The sequence below is a fragment of the Pseudophryne corroboree genome, chromosome 2 (assembly GCF_028390025.1).
Source record: "Pseudophryne corroboree isolate aPseCor3 chromosome 2, aPseCor3.hap2, whole genome shotgun sequence".
Classification (NCBI taxonomy): domain Eukaryota; kingdom Metazoa; phylum Chordata; class Amphibia; order Anura; family Myobatrachidae; genus Pseudophryne; species Pseudophryne corroboree.
Genome location: NC_086445.1, coordinates 158440208 through 158462293, shown reverse-complemented (window position 1 = coordinate 158462293; position 22086 = coordinate 158440208). Strand labels below are relative to the sequence as shown.

The following is a 22086-nucleotide window of genomic DNA, read 5'->3' as shown; positions in this document are numbered from 1 at the left end:
CCGTTCCTAGCACTAGAGGCATCTTCCCTGCTCTAGTGTTTTCCCTCCTAGTGTTAGCTCAGTGCAGGAGGAGGTGCTTAGCTTTCTCACAGTCTGAGAGAGTTCTAACTGGGAGAGACAACTGCACTGACGTGCAGCTTCTACTCTCCTGAGTGTGTGACCTTGTCTACCCCGCAGCCGCACCCTGTGTATATACAGCAGCATCCTGTGTACTGAGATGCTGTGTTACTGCTGCACTGCTTCACATGTATACTGTGTTTACATGTATAAATACTACAAGCTGTTATCTCTGTTATCTGACTAAACCAATAATCCTGGTAAAGTGCCGTTGTGTGGACTAACATCCCTATCCGACACCGCAACACTCTGCCACCCCCCCCACCCTGTGTCTCTCAGCCTCACCCCCCCCTTTATTTCTCACAGTCATTCCCCATCCTGTGTCTCTCAACCTTGCCCCACCCCATTTTTCTCAGCATCATCCCTCCTGTGTCTTTCATTCCCCTCATATCACTCAACGTTCTCCCCCTCCCCCTGCCCCGTACCTCCAAACCCCCCCCCCCCAACTTTTTGTCTCTGGCTCATGCCACCTCCTATGTCTCTGAGTTCCCCCACCCCCCATGTCTCTGCATCATCCCCATCTCGCCTCACCAAATATTTACATGTAGCATGCAGTGCACACAGTATGCACAGAAGCATGTCTAAGTACATACAGTATGCTCACCTCATGTAGCTCCTCAGCCCCTTGGCGCGCTAGTGGCCACTGTATGCAGGATGATGCCATCTGACTGCTCTTTACTCACTCCTCTGCTCTCTCAGCAGCAGCGCTGAGGCCTCCAGTTATCATTACTAGACTCCTCCTCCCTTCCTCCGGCTCGGCTTCCATTTCCTCTTCTGCCCTGGCTGCAGCAGCAGTACGATCTGTGAGGAAGTGGAGGAAGGCTGGATATGGGGGCCAAGGACGCAGTGCTGCAAGGGGGACACATAATGTCCCCTTCAACTGACCTGTGGCCTGGCGCTGCTGCCTCTGTCGGCAGGAGGCTTGGTTGGAGCAGCTCTTTAAAAAAGGGGGCCACAGGCAGGTGAAAGGTTGAGGGAGCGTTACATCACTGCTTTCTGTGCAACAGAGCATCAGGTGAATGTAAGCATCTAACCAGTGTAGGGAGGTGAGCCTGGGGGCTGCCCAGTTGCTTGGGGAGAACTGGGCATGCCCTCATACTAGTGACAAAAATGAGAGACCTGCTACCAGCCTACGCCCCCATTTACTAAGGCCACGCCCTATTCACCTGAGTTCATGCCCCCTTTTCGGATGATGCATACACTTGCATTGCTTCATCGCTTACAGTGGAGGCCATACTCAGATGGAAAATCTGCACCTGCGATGGGACTGGTGCAAATTTTGATGTTGAGAGTAATAGTGGCGTCTAAAGATGCACCAAGCGGTATTAGAGCGTCTACAGACGCTTTTAGTGGGCATCCCAGTCCTTGCACATTCAGGCAATCACTTGTACACTAGGGGAGTGGCTGACACTAGCATTAGCATAAAGTCGCAGACACGACTTCAGTCAGGGCTGTTTCTAGACAATTTGGCTCCCAGTGCGAGTATTAAAAAAATGCGCCTCCCGACATTCAAAATTGTTCCTAACTCCCCATAGACATAAAAAAAACTATTTTGACCACATGAAGGGGCGTGGCCTTGCTTAAAAGGACGTGGCCTCACTAAAATAGGCGTGGCCTCGCAGGAAAAGACGACCTTACACCCCAGTTTTTGACCCTGCAACAACAGACCTCGGCCACCACTGGAAACAATAAACATTCCACCATATTTAGCCCCACACAGTAATGCCCCTTGCACCACATTAATGCCCGTGATCATTATGCCATACAGTAAAGCTTCTAATTACTTTTAAATTACCTGCTTGTTGCCAGGGATTTCATGTGCTGGGTGTCACGCTCGTTGGCATGGGTTTCATGCGCTGGGTGTCATGCTCATTGCCAGGGGTTTCACGCGCTGGGTGTCATGCTTGTTGCCAGGAATTTCATGTGCTGGGTGTCATGCTCATTTCCAGGGGTTTCATGCTCTGGTATCCATGCTCGTTGCCAAGGGGAATGTTTGTTGCCAAGGGGATGTAAGTATACTGGCTTCCCACTCCCCCTCCTCCCTCTTCCCTAATACTGCTCCGCTCAGGGGGACAGAGTTTCACGGAATGACACAGTTGCGTCGTGATGTCACGACGCAACCGCGTCATTCCACGAAACTCCGCCCCCCGAGTGAAGAAGTATGCTAGAGGGAGGAGGGGCAGCAGAAGGAACCACAAAATGCTGCTGTGGGCGCCCTGTGTGATCGCACGGCTCGCCCAATGCAAGAAATAGCACTGATTACAGTAATAGACACTAAAGCAGGGGTGTCCAAACTTTTTGTAAAGAGTGCCAGATTTGGTGAGGCGAAAATGTGTGGGGGCCGACCAGATATACAAATGCCCCTAGCAGTGCTGCCAGATACACAAATGCCCCCAGCAGTGCTGCCAGATACACAAATGCCCCCAGTGCCAGACACACATTATATGCCCCCAGCAGTGCTGCCAGATACACATTATATGCCCCCACAGTGCTGCCAGATACACATTATATGCCCCCAGCAGTGATGCCAAATACACAAATGCCCCCACAGTGCTGCCAGATACACATTATATGCCCCCAGCAGTGCTGCCAGATACACAAATGCCCCCACAGTGCTGCCAGATACACATTATATGCCCACACAGTGCTGCCAGATACACATTATATGCCCCCAGCAGTGCTGCCAGATACACAAATGCCCCCAGTGCTGCCAGATACACATTGAACTACTTACAAGTGAAAATGCTTTAGCCCAGAACACCTATGAGGGGGTGAAGCACTGAACGTATTGAGACCGCTGATCACCGCACACTGCTGCACAGCTGCAGTAAAGATGGCCACCGTGATGATCCTCCCTGGTGTCTCCTTTTATAGATTCATACACACAGGAGGGAGAGGCAACCCCAGCCCTCCTGTCTCACCAGATCATCAGCAGACCAGCCTATAGTCTGCACGCAGAAGAGGGGAAGATAGCTGTCAGTCTCCGTGTAGCGCGGCTGACAGCAACGGGTGGGGAGTGTCAGTGCCGCGGGGTGCAGCGGTCTGCAAATGTAGTGTGCCTGAGAGCTGAGGGCTGCACAGAGGCTGCGGGCTGGTGGAAATGTGAGCATGGGCCGCAATTGGCCCCCGGGCCAGACTTTGGACATACCTGCACTAAAGTAATCGCAGCAGCGTGCATCACAGAAATGCACTGTAACATGCAATGGCCAACCTGAGCTATTGCATGCTGTATTATAATCTTTTTTTGTGAACATTGCCAATTACAGCATTTTATACCGAACATTATTGCATGTACTTTGTCCCCACACCTCTTTAGGTGGCACCTGATTCATTATTCATAAAGATGTGCTACAGTTATTTGCAGTGGCGGCTGCTGCCCGTGGGCTGCAGAGAACACCACACATTGCACAGGGGTGGGGAATTAGCACATATAAACATACATGCAATCTTATATTGGTACCCTGAGGTCAGTCACACCCGGCCGCACCAGCGGCCCACATCAGTTTGCAAACTGTGCATGCTTAGCTGCTGCACAGCGGCTGCGCAGACATACACATTGCAGTCGCATCACCGCTGGGGGGCCCTGCGCTGCCAGGGGTCAATCTTAGATCTGATTTGTCCGCAATTAGATTGCGGACGCATCGGGAGGCGGCCTCACACATGCTGGGCGGCCCTCAGCATGTGTAGAGATGAATGCAGATCTGGCTGTCGCTGCTCAGGAGACGCAGCTTTCTGCTTCACTCCTCCTAAGCTCATCCTCAAACTCCCATTGGCTAGTTTCACAGTGGGCTGAGAAGACTGGTTCAGAATTGGGTACAAACTGCAAAACCATTTCACACTACAGGTGGAGCAGATTTATAATGTGCAGAGAGATTAGATTTGGGAGGGGTGTGTCCTAGCTGAAATAAGAATAAAGCTGTCCAGCTCCAGCATTTGTGGGCTGCATGTAAAAGCAGACAGTATTTACCCTGCATACAATAAAAATAAATGTATTTGCACCCCTTGCATTGCAACATGGGTTGTTCAGGTGTAAAGTTCCTTTTTTTTTATTTGTTTGTATTTTTGCACCCTATTCAGAAAGAATCAGCCCCTGTGTCACTTGTGCTTACTATGCTGTTTTGCTATTGGAAGGTTGGGGAATGAGCGTCCAGCATGCAGATGAAATCTGTAATTGCAAATGTGAATAGTAAAGTGTGTAAATCATATTTGCTGCTCTAAAGGATCTGCACATTATTTAAGGCTGAGAATTGTGATCCCCGTTCTTACTGCTGTACAATTGTACGCCTCCGGGGAATCTACCTCATCTTTTACATATCAGTCACAGGATCTCGTGTCCCTGCCTCCCTCTATATACTGCACAGTAGCACGCAGGTATAGGGCTGATGATGGGAGTCAGACCCCTACTCTCCTTCACAGGCACAGTAGTGGAACTGCAGCTGATGTGAGCCCCCTCCTCATTCCCTCTGCTCTCCACAGCCTCTGCTGGTAACTCGCTGTAGGGATCGTGGGCAGGGTTAGTGGGAGGGATTTCTCCACGATGGATGGTTCCCCTGTGAGTTTGACACGAGTATTCCTCCCTCCTCCCCTCTGCTTCTCTCGCTCAATCTTTAGGAATGTATTAATAACATTTCCTCTGTAAGGTTCTCTGTGGGAGCAGGGGGGGAGAGTAACTGTATGCACAGCCCTGCCAAAAAACCCAACTGTCTGAGGGATCTGCAAGCTTTGCTGCTCCGAGGCTGGGATTCCATAGAGTGGAAGATTTGGATCTGGCTGTGCAGCTCTCCCTGCTGGGGACAATCCACAGAGATCGCGATCTACAGCTGCCCGGGACTTGTAGGACCAAGCAGGGATCCAGCCAGTTCTGTCCTCACTCCTGGAGATGACATGTAGACCCTGCATTTATCCATCTGGGGTAGGTGCTGCACTCTAGAAGTAATAAGGTACTTTCTGCACAGGATAAACTTCATCTTTGTCCATTTACTATTAGCATTGGCTGACAGTGACTTGTCAGTACAATCTAGGGGTCTAGTACTGGCTGAGTTTAGATTAACATTTTATTTATTACATTTATTAACAGTTCTTTATACAGTGCACACCCATTCCTCAGAGCTCACTGAGAATAGTTGGTCATTTACATTATAATTGCCCTAGTCTAGTGCACAGGGTGTTTGATGGTCTGGCATTAGTGATCTGTGTGTCCCACTGTATGTCATAGGAAACATTTTGGATGCTACTTATAAATAACTCTGTAAAAGAAGAGTTATTGTATCAGAACAGACAGTAATATCCAGAAAGGTTTTTTGTCAGTGCAAAAAAATAAATAAATCATCAAATACTTGTGAATTATATTTAGTTTGTACAAGTCATAAAACTGAACTGAAAACTTTACTATCCTAGTTGAAACAAGATACAAATCTTTGTCTTGGGTAAAAAACATGGATTTTCAGCTGCTGGTGTACTACAAGTTCCAGCATACATAGCCAGCCAGAGACTGAATTGACCTATCCGGGTTCTACAGTATAGTAAGTTTCAGTCTGAGGCCAAGTTCCAGCAGTGATGGGGTTATTGTCAGTGTCAGCTGGCTCCTGGGATTTGTGCTGCTGCGATTGTCCCAAGTGAGTGAGCGCAGGAATACACAGAGGAGGAGCCAGCGGTTCAGGATAACTAGATGAAACAACTGGCATCCAGGCAAGTGTGGGGAGAGGATAGAGAGCATGAGGTTTGATGATGAGAGGGGGGCACAGAATTTGTTTTCCATGGAATACAAATGAGCATTATAAGAGTCCAGAATCTTTGGGATAATACACAGGTTAGATTAGTAGCCACAGAGAAGTTCCGTGTCCACTAGAGACACAGGGCTGCAGCCCAAGGACTTTTACACAGCAATGACATCAGAATGCTCATAGATAGTGATAGATGTTATTTACATGTTTATACATTTATTTAGCATTTACTTATATATTCTAATTATATTAACCCAGTAAAGCACATCAGTACAATACCCGTTGTTCTAGTGCAGAAACACATGTTCTGTATACTTGTATTATTTATTTCACTCCTCCAATAACCACCCTCAGGGTAGGAACATTTCCCCACATTCCCATCTCAAACATTGCCCAGGCTTATTCCTCCTCTTTCATTACTGACACATGCAGCCTTCAATATGACTAGCAATCGTGGGAGTTGTACTGTAGCTCAGCTACACAGACTGAGCTCCCGTCTATATTATATACGCAATAGGCAAACTTTCATGTAATTGAAAAATTGATTGCAGGGCTTGTCAATCCCCCTTCCCTTAGTGACAGTGTGATGATCGGAGTTACAGTTAGGTGACACCAGCCTGTACGTTATCTACTGTCACTTAGGATGACTGCTTCTGAAGCTAACACTCAAAGTTGGAAAATGTTGCATTGTAGAAAGTAATGAATCCACTGATTACAATACAAGTATTGCATCATAGAATTATTTAATTGCCAATATAACGGAAGGTTTGTTTTGTTTGTTAATTACAAATTTCCTCACCCTACGGTTACAAAAAGTAGAAAGAATTGTCACTTTAAAAAATAAAAATGTTTTTGTCTACTTCACCCAGTTTTCCTTTGATTATTTGTTATAGGGATGAGCCCTTTCTAAACAAAGCCAGTCTTTTTCAAGTTGGTATTCTAAAGCATTCTTTCTGAATCTGTATGGGTATTGTGCCAATATGGAGTATCCCAAGATCACTGCTCAGTCATCTCACTAAATTTAATTTACTAATTGAACGGGCGTTCAGTTATACCCAGCTCTTTAAAACCACTTAACTGACGATTTTTCCCTTCAAAAGCATTAACAACATTGTTTTTTAAAATTAATTTTATTTAATAAAGCTGAAAAAGTATTTTTTTAAATATTTAAACATTATATTATGCACATCTGCAGAACGGATCTCGTCGTCAAAAACGGGGGGACAGGGTGGGACGGCGCAGTTGCATGAAATCTGACCATGCCAGTTAAGTGGATTAATAAAGAGTATTAATATGTAAACCGCTCACAATTCTAGAGTAAATACAAGCAGATATACTTTTTATATGATCGGGACTGATCCGATTGTACTTCCTCTGAGAAAATAACACACACACACACACACACACACACACACACACACACATACACACACACACACACACACACACACACACACACACACACACACACACACACACACACAATACCACCCCCTACATTTTACATGAGAAAAAGCAACTTTTATTTATTCACTAAATGTAGTTTCATGCTATCCTGTCTATAACTATGTGTGTCTCTTCTTACCTCAGGTATTCCTCTCTATTGACTACCAATACTGGAAATTAAGCTGTGCAGGATTCTGTTCTATTTGATGATTGCCCAACACACAATTATCTCTTGGATAACCTTGTTTGCTTTAACTGTTTAACCGTTGATGAACCCTCGTTGGCACGACAACATGGCTTCAAGTTTGACATGCACCGGTGTGATCTGGGCTCTACTATCCTTCCTTTGTGCGGGAGCATCTTGTGTGGGGTTCTTCATGCCATATTGGCTTCTGGGTTCTCAGCTGGATAAACCGGTGGCATTTGGCACTTTCCGGAGATGTTCTTACCCTGTACGAGATGAAAATCTCCAGACCACAGTGATGGTGGAACAGTGTGGCCGCTATGCCTCTTTTGAGGCCATTCCAAGCCCAGAGTGGCGGATCTGCACAGTAGTCACTGGACTTGGGTGTGGCCTTCTTCTCCTGGTGGCTCTGACCGCTATCATGGGATGTTGTGTCTCTGAGCTCATCTCTAGGACTGTTGGAAGAGTGGCTGGTGGGTTACAGTTTCTTGGAGGTGAGTGTCATGGCTTTTTCTCACTTGGGTCATTTACTGTACAAATTCAGAAGTTTACATAAAGTGCATGGTTACATTTGTTCTGAATTGGCTATGGTTTTCATGTCTCATATTGCTCTTCTGCTATGAATCCAGATTAGATATAATAATGTGTATAGCTCTCCTAATTAAATTTAGCAGATTTCTAGAACATGGTTACTTGATGCTAATGAATATGTCTAATGGAAAAGATATAACACTAACAAAAGATATAACACTAACAAAAGAGCTTACTATGATCTTAATAAAATTGTAGGCTACTCTGGACAGTATAACCACTATGGGGTATATTCAATTAGGGTCGGATGCATTCCGACATGCATTTGTCGGAAAGGATCCGACAACCCCTATTCAATCCCATCTCAATTCGACTTTAAAAAAAGTCGAATTGAGATGAGACCTGTGAGCGGAGGAGAGGGGGGGCACACCAGTGGGGACAGCCGCGGGCAGACAGAGGAGAGCAGCGCTACAGCAGCGCTGCAGAAGGATGTCTCACAGCCGCCAGAACTCACGGCAGTGTCCACCTGGCTCCAGCAAGTGTGACCTCACTTGCTGGAGCCGGGTGGACGCTGCTGTGAGCGGGGCGGCTGTGACACATCCTCCTGCGCGCTGCTCTCCCGTTTCTGCCCGCGGCTCTCCCCGTCTCCCCGCGGCTCTCCCCCATCTCCTCCTCTAAGGTCCTTCATCTCAGTCTGACATTTTTTTATGTCTGACTGAGATGGTCGGAAACGGGGCCAAATCCTGTCTAATTTGGCCCCGTTTCCCTCAAAAGTCTGTGAATCGGCGAATTGAATAAAAATAGCGGGGACTGAATAGGTCGAATCACGATTCGACCTTAAAAAGTCGAAAACTGCCGTCTTTTCGACAGACTGCAGCTTTCGACCCTAATTGAATATACCCCTATAGCTCCAAAAGGGAACAATGACAAACAAGTTGTCTTCTACAAAAGAGCAATTAATAACAACGGCAAATATTTATGTAAATGTTTAGTAACTATGACAACTAAAGATATCTGAGATAAAGTTGTGATCGGGAGGGGAGATAGTTTCCTGTCTAATTAAATTGAAGAACACAGCATCCAGCCTCTCATCATCCTTAAAGGACTGGCCGGGTGTTGGAATTCCTGCGCCACTGTTTTGAGTGCTGGCATCCTGACTGTGGGGGTCATTCCGAGTTGTTCGCTCGTTATTTTTTTCTCGCAACGGAGCGATTAGTCGCTAATGCGCATGCGCAATGTCCGCAGTGCGACTGCGCCAAGTAAATTTGCTATGCAGTTAGGTATTTTACTCACGACATTACAAGGTTTTTTCTTCGTTCTGCTGATCGGAGTGTGATTGACAGGAAGTGGGTGTTTCTGGGCGGAAACTGGCCGTTTTATGGGTGTGTGTGAAAAAACGCTGCAGTTTCTGGGAAAAACGCGGGAGTGGCTGGAGAAACGGAGGAGTGTCTGGGCGAACGCTGGGTGTGTTTGTGACGTCAAACCAGGAACGACAAGCACTGAACTGATCGCAGATGCCGAGTAAGTGTGGAGCTACTCAGAAACTGCTAAGAAGTGTCTATTCGCAATTCTGCTAATCTTTCATTCGCAATTTTGATAAGCTAAGATTCACTCCCAGTAGGCGGCAGCTTAGCGTGTGCAAAGCTGCTAAAAGCAGCTTGCGAGCGAACAACTCGGAATGACCCCCTGTATCTCCCTACAACAATAACTTGCGCTCGGATAGCTACACAGCAAATGACATTTACATATACAGTATTATAAGCTACAACAGAAGTAGGCATTTGTGGCTCTGTGTCTGACATAAATGTCCAGTATGCCCTTTGACGCTGAAACTACAGGACCTGCTGGGACCTGTAGTACCACAACATATGGTAAACCACAGGTTGCCACCTGTGCTCTAGTAGTTGACCAACAAGATTGGATAGAGAAATGCCTAATCTGTTTTTTTGCAACTTGTAGTTGTTTATTCAGTCAGAACGTATTTAACTTTTTTTTCAACACCTGATTCGTAAATTTAGTGGATTAAGGGCCTCATTCAGGTTGGATCGCAGTGTGCGATCCAACCGCAAAAAATATGAAAAAGATGCGGGCGCATAAGCAGCACCCGTTCTGTGCTCGCATTTTCTGGGGGGGGCCACAGAAAATGACGCGACGGAGAAACGGAGGCAGCGGCAGGGAAATTGTGGCCATGATTGCGGCGGCTGCGTGACGTCACACACACAGCAACCGTGATCGGAAACATGGCAGCAGGCCTTCGCAGCTAAACCGGCAGGAGGCAACCTTAATTTCTGCTAACAAGCAGAAATTGTGATGCGATCACAATTTCTGCTTGTTGAGGGGGGGAGGGGGGCGGCCCCCAGCGTGCGAACAAAAGGATTGCAAATTCTGCTAATTAGCAGGATTTGCAATCCTAACTGAATTAGGCCCTTTGTGTGTAAGTGTAACGATGACTTCTTTCTGGGCCTCGTTTTTGTAGATGCCGTAATCTGTATGCGTAAATAATTCTGTAACACGATAGTGCCATGGGCGCGAAAAATGTGTGTTTTTTGCGGGTTTTTTTTTTTTAATCACTCCTATCCAATTAGTTCCTACGTGCAGCATGCCTATCGAGTTGATCGCACGTACCAACTTTTTGCTGCCCGTGCGATCAACTAGACGCCGCCTATGGGGGAGTGTATTTCTGCAAAGCAGGACTGTGAACGCTTGTGCAGCCCTGCTATGCAAAAAAAGTTGCGAGCGATGCAGGTCCCGGAATTGACGTCAGACATCCGCCCTCCAAACGCCTGGACACGTCTGCGTTGGACTCACCACTCCCCGAAAACGGTGAGTTGCCGCCCGGATCCACCTTCCTCCTGTCAATCTTCTTGCGGCTTTCTTCGCTAGCGGCGTCGCTGCCTGGCGACGGGCGTTGCCGGGCAGTGACGCATCTGCACAATGCGGCCGCCGTGCATGCGCAGTTCCGACCCGATCGCACGGCTGCGAAGAAGCGCAGTGTGCGATCGGGTCGGAATGACCCTTTATATTCTGTGTATGACAGTGGCTGTATCTGCACCCGCACACAGATATAGGCATGCAGCATATCGTTTTAATCAGCATACGCTACTTGTGCATCCTAGCAACATAGCAATGTGAATAGGCATCTCCTGCTGCATAGCGTATTGAGGCAAGATGTATGAGCACACATCTGTTCTGTTATTGTTTTAGTTTGATATTATTAAAGAAGAACATGCAGAAAGGGTACAATTTGTTCTCTGCATCAAAGTATGCATAACATGCAAAAAGTTTGAAACATGTTAACTAGGAATAAAGCTGGGTACACACTTTAACGAGTCGAAAGGTCCGATACGGTGTAAGGATATATCACGCCACGTGCACGCTACATTTTCCGCCGTATGATGGCACTATATACAGTATTGTTACAGGTATAATGTTACGACACCACATTTTACATTGCGTTGTCCCATCTGATGTACAGTACTGCACACCGACTGAGAATATGCGACCAGACGAATCATGAAATGATGAATTGGGGGTGCACATTATACTATGGTGATTGTGCTCCATTGCAGATTGCAGGATTGGCTAATATATTGCTAGTTCTGATTGTAGACATTATCTATATGGCACTGGCTTATTCCATACCTGACCAGTCATGTAATAGCAATGATCACATTTAAATAATGGGAATGTTGTTGTTGTGGATTTATACATTTTGAGTTAACTACAACCAGAAGCATAATACCACATGTGCTCTTGTGAAACTTCTAACCGTTACCTTCAGATGCCTATCTAAAACCAATGAAATCTGCATTTTGTCAAATATTAATTGAATTGCATTGTGATTTGAGCTGGAGTCAGTGCCATCAATGTAGAAGCCTTAGAAAATAAAAGTGTGTTGGTGCCAGAGATGGGGAAATACTGTGGCACTATGACACACATCTTTTGATCGGAAAATTGTGAAATTCCTCAATTATCCGCCAAAATAAATACCTTTAGCTATTGCTCTGGCATGATATGCTAATAATATGAATGAAGTTTGTCAGAGTTTACCATGCCTCCCAACTTTCCCACTTTCAGACGTCCATTCCCATTTTGAGGCATTTCAGACTCTTGCATATTAGGCCCTGCCCCCATCACGGCAAAATTCTGGAATTCGAGAGCCCACCGGCAGGAAGTGTTGCTAAAATGACACAATTTGCATTGTTTAGACCCACCCCCTCCATAAAGTGCCGCAGTTACCGTGATTATCTCCCCATCCTGCCCACTTCACTAGCGTGTGGGATATGGAAGATCTTCATACTCTTCCGGGGATGCGGGGGACTACCTGAAAAATATGGAATCTCCTGCAGCTTTCGGGAAAGTAGGCAAGTATACAGCTCCGTCTTTTCTCTGCCTTTGTTGAGTGGGGCATACTGGGTGGAAACAGGGAGTATGTTGGTAATAGAAATTTCCTCTGTGTGCTGTGGGTGTGTAGCCGGAGTTATGACCTATTACTATTATGAGACGTTTGTATGCACTGTACATGCCAAAATAGTTGTATCTCTTGCACCTAGGTTGGTGTAAGTGCCATTGGTATTGACTGCTGTTCTGGATGGTATACTGGGACAGTGCGATCACATAGATGCTTGCAACTCAGAATACAGTTGTATAGTTTCAATAGCATACTGTTTGCAATGGGTGTCCGCGATTGTGTTTGCATTAAGTGTAACTTAGTATTGGGCTCTAATACTACAACCGCAGGTCTGGTGCTGACTCCTCTGCTTTTCATGCTTCTGGGCAAGAAATCATGAGAAAATAGTCACATAGAGCAGTAAATGAATGTTGATAATGAATTTTACGCTTTTTCAGCAGAAAACTCCACTCCACTAGTTTATTCATAACAAGTTCAGGTTTACACGTTTCTCACTTTGCAGAGAATAATTTCCATATTCACATTGGGTGTATAGCAGCATAAAATAATAGAATGTAATAATAAACAGTATTTGCATCAGGTTACATGTACAACATATCCAAAGAAGGCTGTATGACCTCAGACACCAGTGTACCTTAAAAAATTCATATTGATCTTCACCAATTATTCATCTGTACTCATTAGTATTACCGCTGTTCTAATTTAGGGGGACATTTACTAAGCAGTGATAAGAGTGGACAAGTGAGCCAGTGGAGAAGTTGCCCATGGCAGCCAATCAACACTGAAGTAACATCTATAATTTGCATACTATAAAATTATGCAGAGCTGCTGATTGGTTGATGGGGCAACTTCCCCACAGGCTCACTGCTTAGTAAATGTCCCCCTTAGTGTACAAAATAGTAGTTTTTTTTATGGTAGTGTTTACACCATTCAGTGGTGGCATTCCAATGGTAGATTCCATCAAATGGCATTGAAACTATGGCAATTCAATGTAAAAATACAGCTGAACTCGGCATTTTAACATCAAGACCGGCCATGGGTTTCTATTGAACATGTGTGAACCATCAAAGTTTTTTTTTTTTCCTTCAGGTTAGTTACCATCACATTGAAAGTTTTGACGGTTGAAGCCCAGCCTTCTTTCTATGGTGGGCTTCCAATGTCCATCCCTATCTTACATTGAACTTACTATAAATAATATTCTGATTTTCATACATTAATGATATTTCACTGCTGTTGACTAGTAGTGACATTATTACTTCCATAACGTTCATCATAAAATCTCTAATCTAAAATGGATGCTGTTATAAAGAAATGTCCCATATCTCACTACAGGTAACGAGGACACTTGTTATCTGTATCTACTATCAATTTGGTCAAAACTCTTTAAGCACCTGTAATGTCCTTATGATTTAGTGTACATGATATGTTCTATAAATCAGAGTATTATAATTTGTGTACCATGGGCCCGATTCATAATGCATCGCTATTTGGTGATTTCAGTGCATGCACATATGCTGGTGTGAGCATGCGTAAGGTCTTGAACTGCGTTCTCTTTAGAACACAGTGTGAGTCCTGGGGGTGGGGCGGTGACAGGGCATCAACGCCGTGTTTTGTGGGCTTTCACACACCGTTTGGGGGGTGCGGTCCGGATAACGGAGACGTGTCTGGACCATATGTGGAGCGGGCCGCGGCGGCTGCGTGACATCGCGCGCAGCTGCTGCAAGACTATACATGGCAGGTAGCAGTTTGCCTAAGCAGCTAGACTCCATAGGAAGGGGGATACCCTTATCATGCGAGTGCTTGGCTGCTTAGGGTAGGACCCAGCATGCGGGGCGGACTTTCCCTGTGCTGGGCGTCCCACCGCATGTTGGTGTAAAGCAGTGATGGCTAACCTTGACACTCCAGCTGTTGTTGAACTACACATCCCAGCATGCCCTGCATCAGTTTTGCTATTTGGCCATGCTAAAACTGATGCAGGGCATGCTGGGATGTGTAGTTCAACAACAGCTGGAGTGTCAAGGTTAACCATCACTGGTGTAAAGAGTTGTAGTTGGGCGATTTGTCGCACAACTACAACTCATGCTGAATTCGGCCCAATATGTTCAGTAAGTTGTTTTCCTTGTTCTTTCCTAACAGTCATTTTAAAACAAACTTATTAAATATTTGTTCAATTGTTTTGTGTGCAGCTTTGCAGACCGTACATTACTATTATTAGATTTGTGATACAGGTTGAGTCTCCCAAAATGCTTTGGGCCAGAGGTGTTTTGGATATCGGCTTTTTCGGTATTTTGGAGTATTTGCATACTGTAATGAGATATCTTGGGGATAGGACAAAGTTTAAACACAGAATGCATTTATGTATCATATACACCTTATATACTTAGTCTGATGGTCATTTTATACAATAGTTTTAATAATTTTACATATAAAACAAAGTTTGTGTACACATACAAATTTCATGTATGTCTGATATACATCTTATACACACAACCAGAAGTAATTATATACAATATTTTTAATAATTGTGTGCATTAAACAAAGTTTGTGTACACTGAGCCATCAGAAATCAAAGGTCTCACTATCTCAGTCATGCTCAAAAATTTTCCGTGTTTCGGAATATTCTGTATTTCGGGAATTTTGGATATGGGATACTCAACCTGTATTGGAATATGCATGACTATATACAGGAATATGTGCTGTGACCCATTTACACTAGAGTTCTGCGACACGGCATAGAGAAAATGCGTCAGATTAGTACAGTATGTACGTATATAGTATATTATTATTTCTGTTTGTTTTCTTGAGCCGTGGACAAACAAGCAGCGCAGTTATTATAACATTAATTAAGGACATACTGTATCATTATCTGTTTCACGGTATTATCACTTCATGCTGTCTAGTTTTCCTAGAGATGTAAAAGAATGCATTTATATTTTGTCATTTTGTTGTATATAATTACCTGGCTTCCCATATTGCTGCCTTTTACTTAGATCTTTGTTATACTATTTTGGGCGGTATTCCATTAGCCCCGATGCTGCTGCTGATTGGGGATTTGCTTTCGCCTGCCTCAGGCAGTGCCCTTTTTGTCCATGAAAAATGCCACAAACATACTGTACATAGGTCCATGGCATAGGATGGATGTAATGTCCCTGCAGTATTGTAATCAGATGCTTCAAAGAAATAGCAACACTATGGGGTATATGCAATTGCGGTCGAATTGCCGAAAATGTCGAAAAACGGGGCATTTTCGCCAAAAAAAAAAAAAAAATCGAAAATGCAATACAGTACTTTTCGACAAAAAACCTGACTTTTCAGATTCGACTTTTTGAAATTCAACAGTTCACAGATTCGACATGTCTGCAATGGTCAACATGCGGCTTTTCGACAAAAGTATATTCAATTGAAAACTGTCGATTCGACAACAGTGCTTTTCGACAGTAAATTCGTCAATTTCATTCCGCCTCACTTTGCTGGCGGAATCTAATAAAAAAAAATTAAAACATGTTTTTTTTGTGTTTTTTTTATTGCTAATAGCATATCTATTTATATTAGAAGGGATTAGGTACTTGGTTTGTCTATTAGGATTTTCAACTATTATTTATATATTTTTTTAAATAATATTTTTTTTTTAACTGACTAAAATTGAGAGAGCATGGTTTTCAGTGGGAAGGGGTGGGAATGGGTTAAAATTCTGAAAAAAAAAATGCGTGGTGTCCCCCCTCCTAAGCATAACCAGCCTCGGGCTCTTTGAGCCGGTCCTGGTTGTAAAAATACGGGGAAAAAATGGACAGGGGATCCCCCGTATTTTTAGAACCAGCACCGGGCTCTGCGTCCGGTCCTGGTGCAAAAATACGGGGGACAAAAAGCGTAGGGGTCCCCCGTATTTTTTGAACCAGCACCGGGCTCCACTAGCTGGGGAGATAATGCCACAGCCGGGGGACACTTCTATACCGGTCCCTGCGGCTGTGGCATTAAATACCCAACTAGTCCCCCCCTCCAGCCACCCAAGGGCCAGGGGTGAAGCCCGAGGCTGTCCCCCCCCCTCCCCCCCCCCCCCCATCCAAGGGCTAAGGATGGGAGGCTGATAGCCATGTGTAAAAATAAAAGAATATTGTTTTTTGCAGCAGAACTACAAGTCCCAGCAAGCCTCCCCCGCAAGCTGGTACTTGGAGAACCACAAGTACCAGCATGCGGGGGGGAAACGGGCCCGCTGGTACCTGTAGTTCTTCTGCAAAAAAAATACCCAAATAAAAACAGGACACGCACACCTTGAAAGTAAAACTTTATTACATACATGCCGACACACACATACTTACCTATGTTCACACGCCGACTGTGTCCACGTCTCCATCTGTCGACGTCTCGGAATCCGGGGTACCTGTAAATAAAATTATACTCCCCTAATTCCAGTGTCCTGTTATTATTTGTAATCCACGTACTTGGCAAAAAAACAAACCGCATTTACCCGATCCACACGGACTGAAAGGGGTCCCATGTTTACACATGGGACCCCTTTCCCCGAATGCTGAGACCCCCCCGTGACTCCTGTCACAGAGGGTCCCTTCAGGCAATCAGGGAGCACCACGTCGTGGCACTCTCCTGATTGGCTATGCGCGTCTGAGCTGTTATACAGCGCATCGCAAAGCCTCTCCATTATCTTCAATGGTGGGAACTTTGCGGTCAGCGGTGAGGTCAGTGAGGCCTGGAGCGGGCACAGGCCAGCGCTGTCTGCTGAGGAGAGGAGAGCAGTCAGCGCTGGCAATAGAGTCCACGGTCCACCGCTCTGGCGTCAGCCGGGACACTTGAGGGAGAGGCAGCTGGCACAAGCCAGCGCTGTCTTCTGTGGAGAGGAGGCAGCGCTGCGATGGAGAGTTGATTGCACGGGGGAGAGCCGCACAACTGCTGACAGGAGCGGCGTTGTGCGGCTCTCCCCCGTGCCGCTCTCTCCCTCCTCCGCCGGCTCCGTCCTCCCGCTGACAGGAGCGGCGGTGTGCGGCTCTCCCCTTCCTCCGCCAACTCCGTCCTCCCGCTGACAGGAGCAGCGGCGTGTCCCTGCAGTGTGTGCGGCTCTCCCCAGCAGCAGCAGCAGGTTAGTCTCTCTCTCTGATGCTGTTTCTTGCACACAGCACCAAAATGTCTAGTTACGGCACTGGCGGTGACTATAGGCACTGTGCCCGCTGCAGGTATTGATTGCAGGCAGGTGGTAGCTATAGGCACTGTCCCCATTCTAGGTACTGCAAAAGTACAGTACAGTGCTAGCTCTTTACTCTGGGCAACTTATTTCAGTGTGTTACACTGTGTTATCTTTGTGTACTCCAATACGAAGAGGAATGGGACTAGACTAACATGTATCCAGAATCTCTTAACATTAATAACAGCAGAGAATAGTAGTGATGTGAGCCTCCTGTCAAACCAGATCTATAAAGACTGCGGCGTGAAAAGCAACATCCAATATATTTCTATACCTCCATCGTAAATTGTAAGCACTGTAGTAACAGGATGCCTCAGCACGAGCAAATACTGTGTGTACTTCTCTGCAATGTCAGACAGTATTCACATTCCAAGCCCAAATAACTGCAAATTCTCCCAATCTACACTCTGTAATTGAGAACAAATGAGCAGGATGTCGGTAGTGGTTCAGACTTTATAATTGGCAGATCAAGAAAATGGATTATCTTTAGATTACAGAATGTTGATACATGTTTCTCGTGCGAACACACTACAGACTGCTAACAAGACAGTGATGAATGTGTGCAGTTTATAGTGAATGCACCAAAAATTGCCTGGAAAGCATTAATTATTCATGACTGTTGTCTGAAAGGCATTCTTTTGTGCCACACTCTATTCATAGTACTGCAGTAGTGACATGTTTTTATATTGCAATATTTACATTTATTAAACACGTCATCTGCAATTAGTGCACACCAAGAAGTTGCATGAAATTACGAGCAGGTAACATGAATTCTGCTTTCTAGCAAATTGGCGCTGCAGCGAAACCTAACGTTTCTGTCTGGTGTAAAATCACAGTGACCACATGTCCATTGCCAATTACAGTACATGTCAGCCATAGCGGCACTTGGAGTTACTAGGTGGTATTACTGTTATGAGCCACAACTGTGGCTCATTCCTGTTTTGCATTTTGGTTATGTATTTTATGTTATACTTCTGTTTCTGTTCCCCGTGGGTGTCATGGGGTGTCCGGAGCCCACCCTTAAGGAGAGGGTACTGTTATGAACCACAGGTAGTGGTTCATTCCTGTTTTCCGTTTATGCATTTTATGTTATAGTTCTCTTGCAGGCCAGGATTTCCCTTTGCTCTGGTTTAGAAGAAAATGCCTTGTTAAAACCAATCTATACCTCCTCAGATGCAATTGGAGATGCAATTGAAGTGCATGCAACTCAAAAGCAAGTAAGCCGTGATAATGCAAACAGGCCATTTTGTATTGAATAAATACAGGGAGATATGATATTCCATGTGATAGTGTTATAAAATTGTAGGGGGAAATTCAATTGTTGGCACTCACAGTTCCAGGGCTTAAGTGATGGGAACTATTGAATCGCTTGTGCCGACATGCGCGAATACCATAGGCAGCTACTATTTCTGCCACACCCTCCTGAGGTGGGGAGCAGAAGTTGGGCTTACTTGGCGGCCCTCGGCACTTGCACCCACCTGAAGGACCATTAAATAATACTGGTTGGACGACCATTACCTAAACGCACCCAAAACCATTTGAAACCCCCCCACCCCCCCCCCCCCACCACCTCTTAGTTATAGGCCCAAATGTAAAACCCTGTAACTTGCAAGCACTGTGAAGTTTTTATGTGACTTAAAGTGGCAATTAGTTTTAAGGCAAAACCAGGTAGGGTTTGCTTTAAAGACCCTTACCACTTTAAATCTAACAGCAATTTCTCTGGCTGGGTCCACAGGATTATCCACAGGATAACATTGGGATATTGTCGAGCGACAGCGAAAATGGCACCAACACGGTCACGAGCTTTCTGGCCTCCCAGGATGCATTGGTGCCTCCACTATATAGTCCCGCCCACTGACTCAGTCAGATCAGTTTTTTGCTTCGTGCGGCAGGAAGCAGCATGGTCACAGGGCTGCTGTGAAAGCAGCCTTAAGTTTTCATTACTTTATTTTTATAGACTTACTGTTTTTTGTTTTTTTGAGCGACTTCTCTTAGCAGCGTCTTAAACGCATATTAGAAAGAGTCGCTCCAACAACTCCCCACCGGGTCGCAACAACGCTTACCTCCGCGGTACAGTGCTGTCTCGACGGGCGTCTGTGTCGGATGTTCTAGCAGGTCCAGCAGACGTAACCAGGCTGTGGCCAGAGCATGGGGAGACGGTGAGTCTATGGACTTCCACTTTCTAGAGGGGTCAGGACACAGCTACACTGATTTGGTGGAGACTACAAACAGTGTGTTGATGTGCCGAACATCTCGAGTGTGACAGCGCTTTGCTCCAGGGATCATAGGCGCCAGGACTAGGTAGAGGCCGCGATCCTGGGAGTTTAAGTCAACAGGGGGTTTCAGACGCTCTCCTGGCTGCCCCTCCTCCGAGTTCATGGCCAGTTCCCGCGTGTCTCTCATTTCATGAACTGAATGACCTCACTTCCGGCTCAGACGCTACCACGAGGGTACTCGGTCGCAGCTTAGACGCTGCGGTTGTGTACACTGAATATAAACCCGCTCAGACCGAGTCGCAGGCCTTTAGCGTCTGCATACACGTGGAGTCGCTCAGCGTCCGTGTCCGTTGGTGAGCGTCCGTGTCCGTTATCAGTTACCAAGAGCGGCAGTGTACACCAGTAGCGTCTGAATCCACTCAGCGTCTTACGAGCGTCTTTGCTTGGATATGGAAGTGTGGTGAGTCTCCCTGTATCCCCCTCTCTGGAGGCAGGGTATACAGTACTAAATATTCCTTCTACTTCTTAGTATGCATTGTTAATTTTTAGTACCTATTGCATATGAGACCTGTATATTACTGTGTTTTCTTCATATTATGTTGAAACTAGAACCGGTTAAAACAGAAGTACAATTTTCCTACTTATGTTTAAGTTATTACGGAGGTTGTATTCTCATATGACAATGTCTAATGCTTTAACATGTGTGCTGACTTTTTTTCTGTGTAATGTCAGTCCTGTTCTGACCCTCAAATCAGGTGCACTGTGGTCAGATTGATCTCACCTCTATATACTGACATATAGGGTGTTTTTCAGTCACAAAGTGTGTAGTCGATAACAGGTTAACACCATGTCTATGAGCGGCAAAAGTGATGAGGAGAATTTACCAAGCACTCCTATAACCCTAACGTGCTTATCTTGTAAGTCAGGGGTAATTGATATGAATCAATTGGTCACTTATGAGGGTTTGTGTGCAAACTGTTTCGCTTTTCAGCGAAGTATAAAACAGGAGTTAGTTCAACCTCCAGTAGAGCCACCATGGAATATGTTCGCAAAGACTCTGTCTTCAATAGCGGACAGGTTAGCTCCGGTAGCACCACCTCAAGGGTTAGGTTACACTATGAACCCATACATGCAGCTCCCTTCCTATGGTTTGGTTCCAGTAGCTTCTATAAGCAACCAAGGGGCAGGTAAGACTAAGACAGATACGTCTGTATGGCAGACTACACAAGATGATACATCGGATGATGATGCGGAAACAATAGATTCAACTCCGTATGATGATCAGTCGCAGAGCTTTAGTTCAGAAGATGTAGCTGAACTTATTAATGCAGTGAAGGCTGTGCTTTCTCTGGAAGAGCCAGCTAAGACAGCGTTAAAAGCAAAAGCACCTGTATTCAAACGAACAAAATCAGTGAAAGCTGAATTTCCAGCGTCCGATGAGTTGACGGAAATGATGGATGAGTCTTGGGCAGCGCCCAGTAAAAAGTATAAGATTCCTAAGAGATGGGATTCTTATTATCCATTTCCTGCTGTGGATTGTTCGAAGAGAGAAGTTCCTCCAAAAGTAGATGCACATGTTCTGCGACTCGTGCATAAATCTGCTTTACCACTGTCATCTACCTCATTGAATGATGTCACAGACAGAAGGGTAGAGAGCCTATTGAAAAATATTTTTTCTCTTGTTGGAGCAGTGGTAAGACCTGCTATGGCTTCGGCCTGGGTAGCAAAGGCAATGGGCGAATGGATAGAGGAACTAGAGAATGACATCCCCTCTCCTACTAGGAAACAAGTGGATCGTTTTTGCTGTTTAAGACAATCTGCCCAGTATTTAGAAGAAGCAGCAATTGATATAGGTACAGTTGCTTCTAAAGCTTCAGCCTTGTCAGTAGTCGCTCGCCGAGCAGTCTGGCTACGTACCTGGAAGGCGGATGCGGAATCCAAGAAGGAATTGGAAGCATTGCCTTTTGTAGGTAATATATTATTTGGAAAACCGTTATCGGATATCCTAGAATCAGAGGCTGAATCGAAAAAGGTCAGATTTCCGGCTACCTATAACCCTAAGTCCAAGGGTTTAAAATTTCGCTCTTTTCGTTGGCAAAGCAAAGCGAAAGCTAAAGAGGAGCCTAAGCAGCCCCAGTTTAAATCCAGGGGTAGGAAGCAGTGGGCTAGCAAGAAGCCAGCTTCCAAACCTGAACAGAAACCCTCAGCCTGAAGAGACGGGCCTCCGCCTGGAGGATTCCAGGGTTGGGGTCCGACTCCTTCAATTT

General features: G+C 45.5%; 1 protein-coding gene across 1 annotated transcript in view; it reads left to right on the top strand.

Moving 5' to 3' along the window:
* Nucleotides 1-4527: 4527 nt before the first annotated feature.
* The window catches only part of LHFPL6 (LHFPL tetraspan subfamily member 6), a 239196-nt gene continuing 221637 nt past the window's right edge, over nt 4528-22086 (top strand). Inside the window, exons 1-2 of the mRNA XM_063951895.1 lie at nt 4528-5029; nt 7431-7964. Of these exons, the coding sequence (XP_063807965.1) occupies nt 7556-7964 (409 nt within the window). The 5' untranslated portion in view covers nt 4528-5029; nt 7431-7555. The remainder of the gene's footprint in view (nt 5030-7430; nt 7965-22086) is intronic.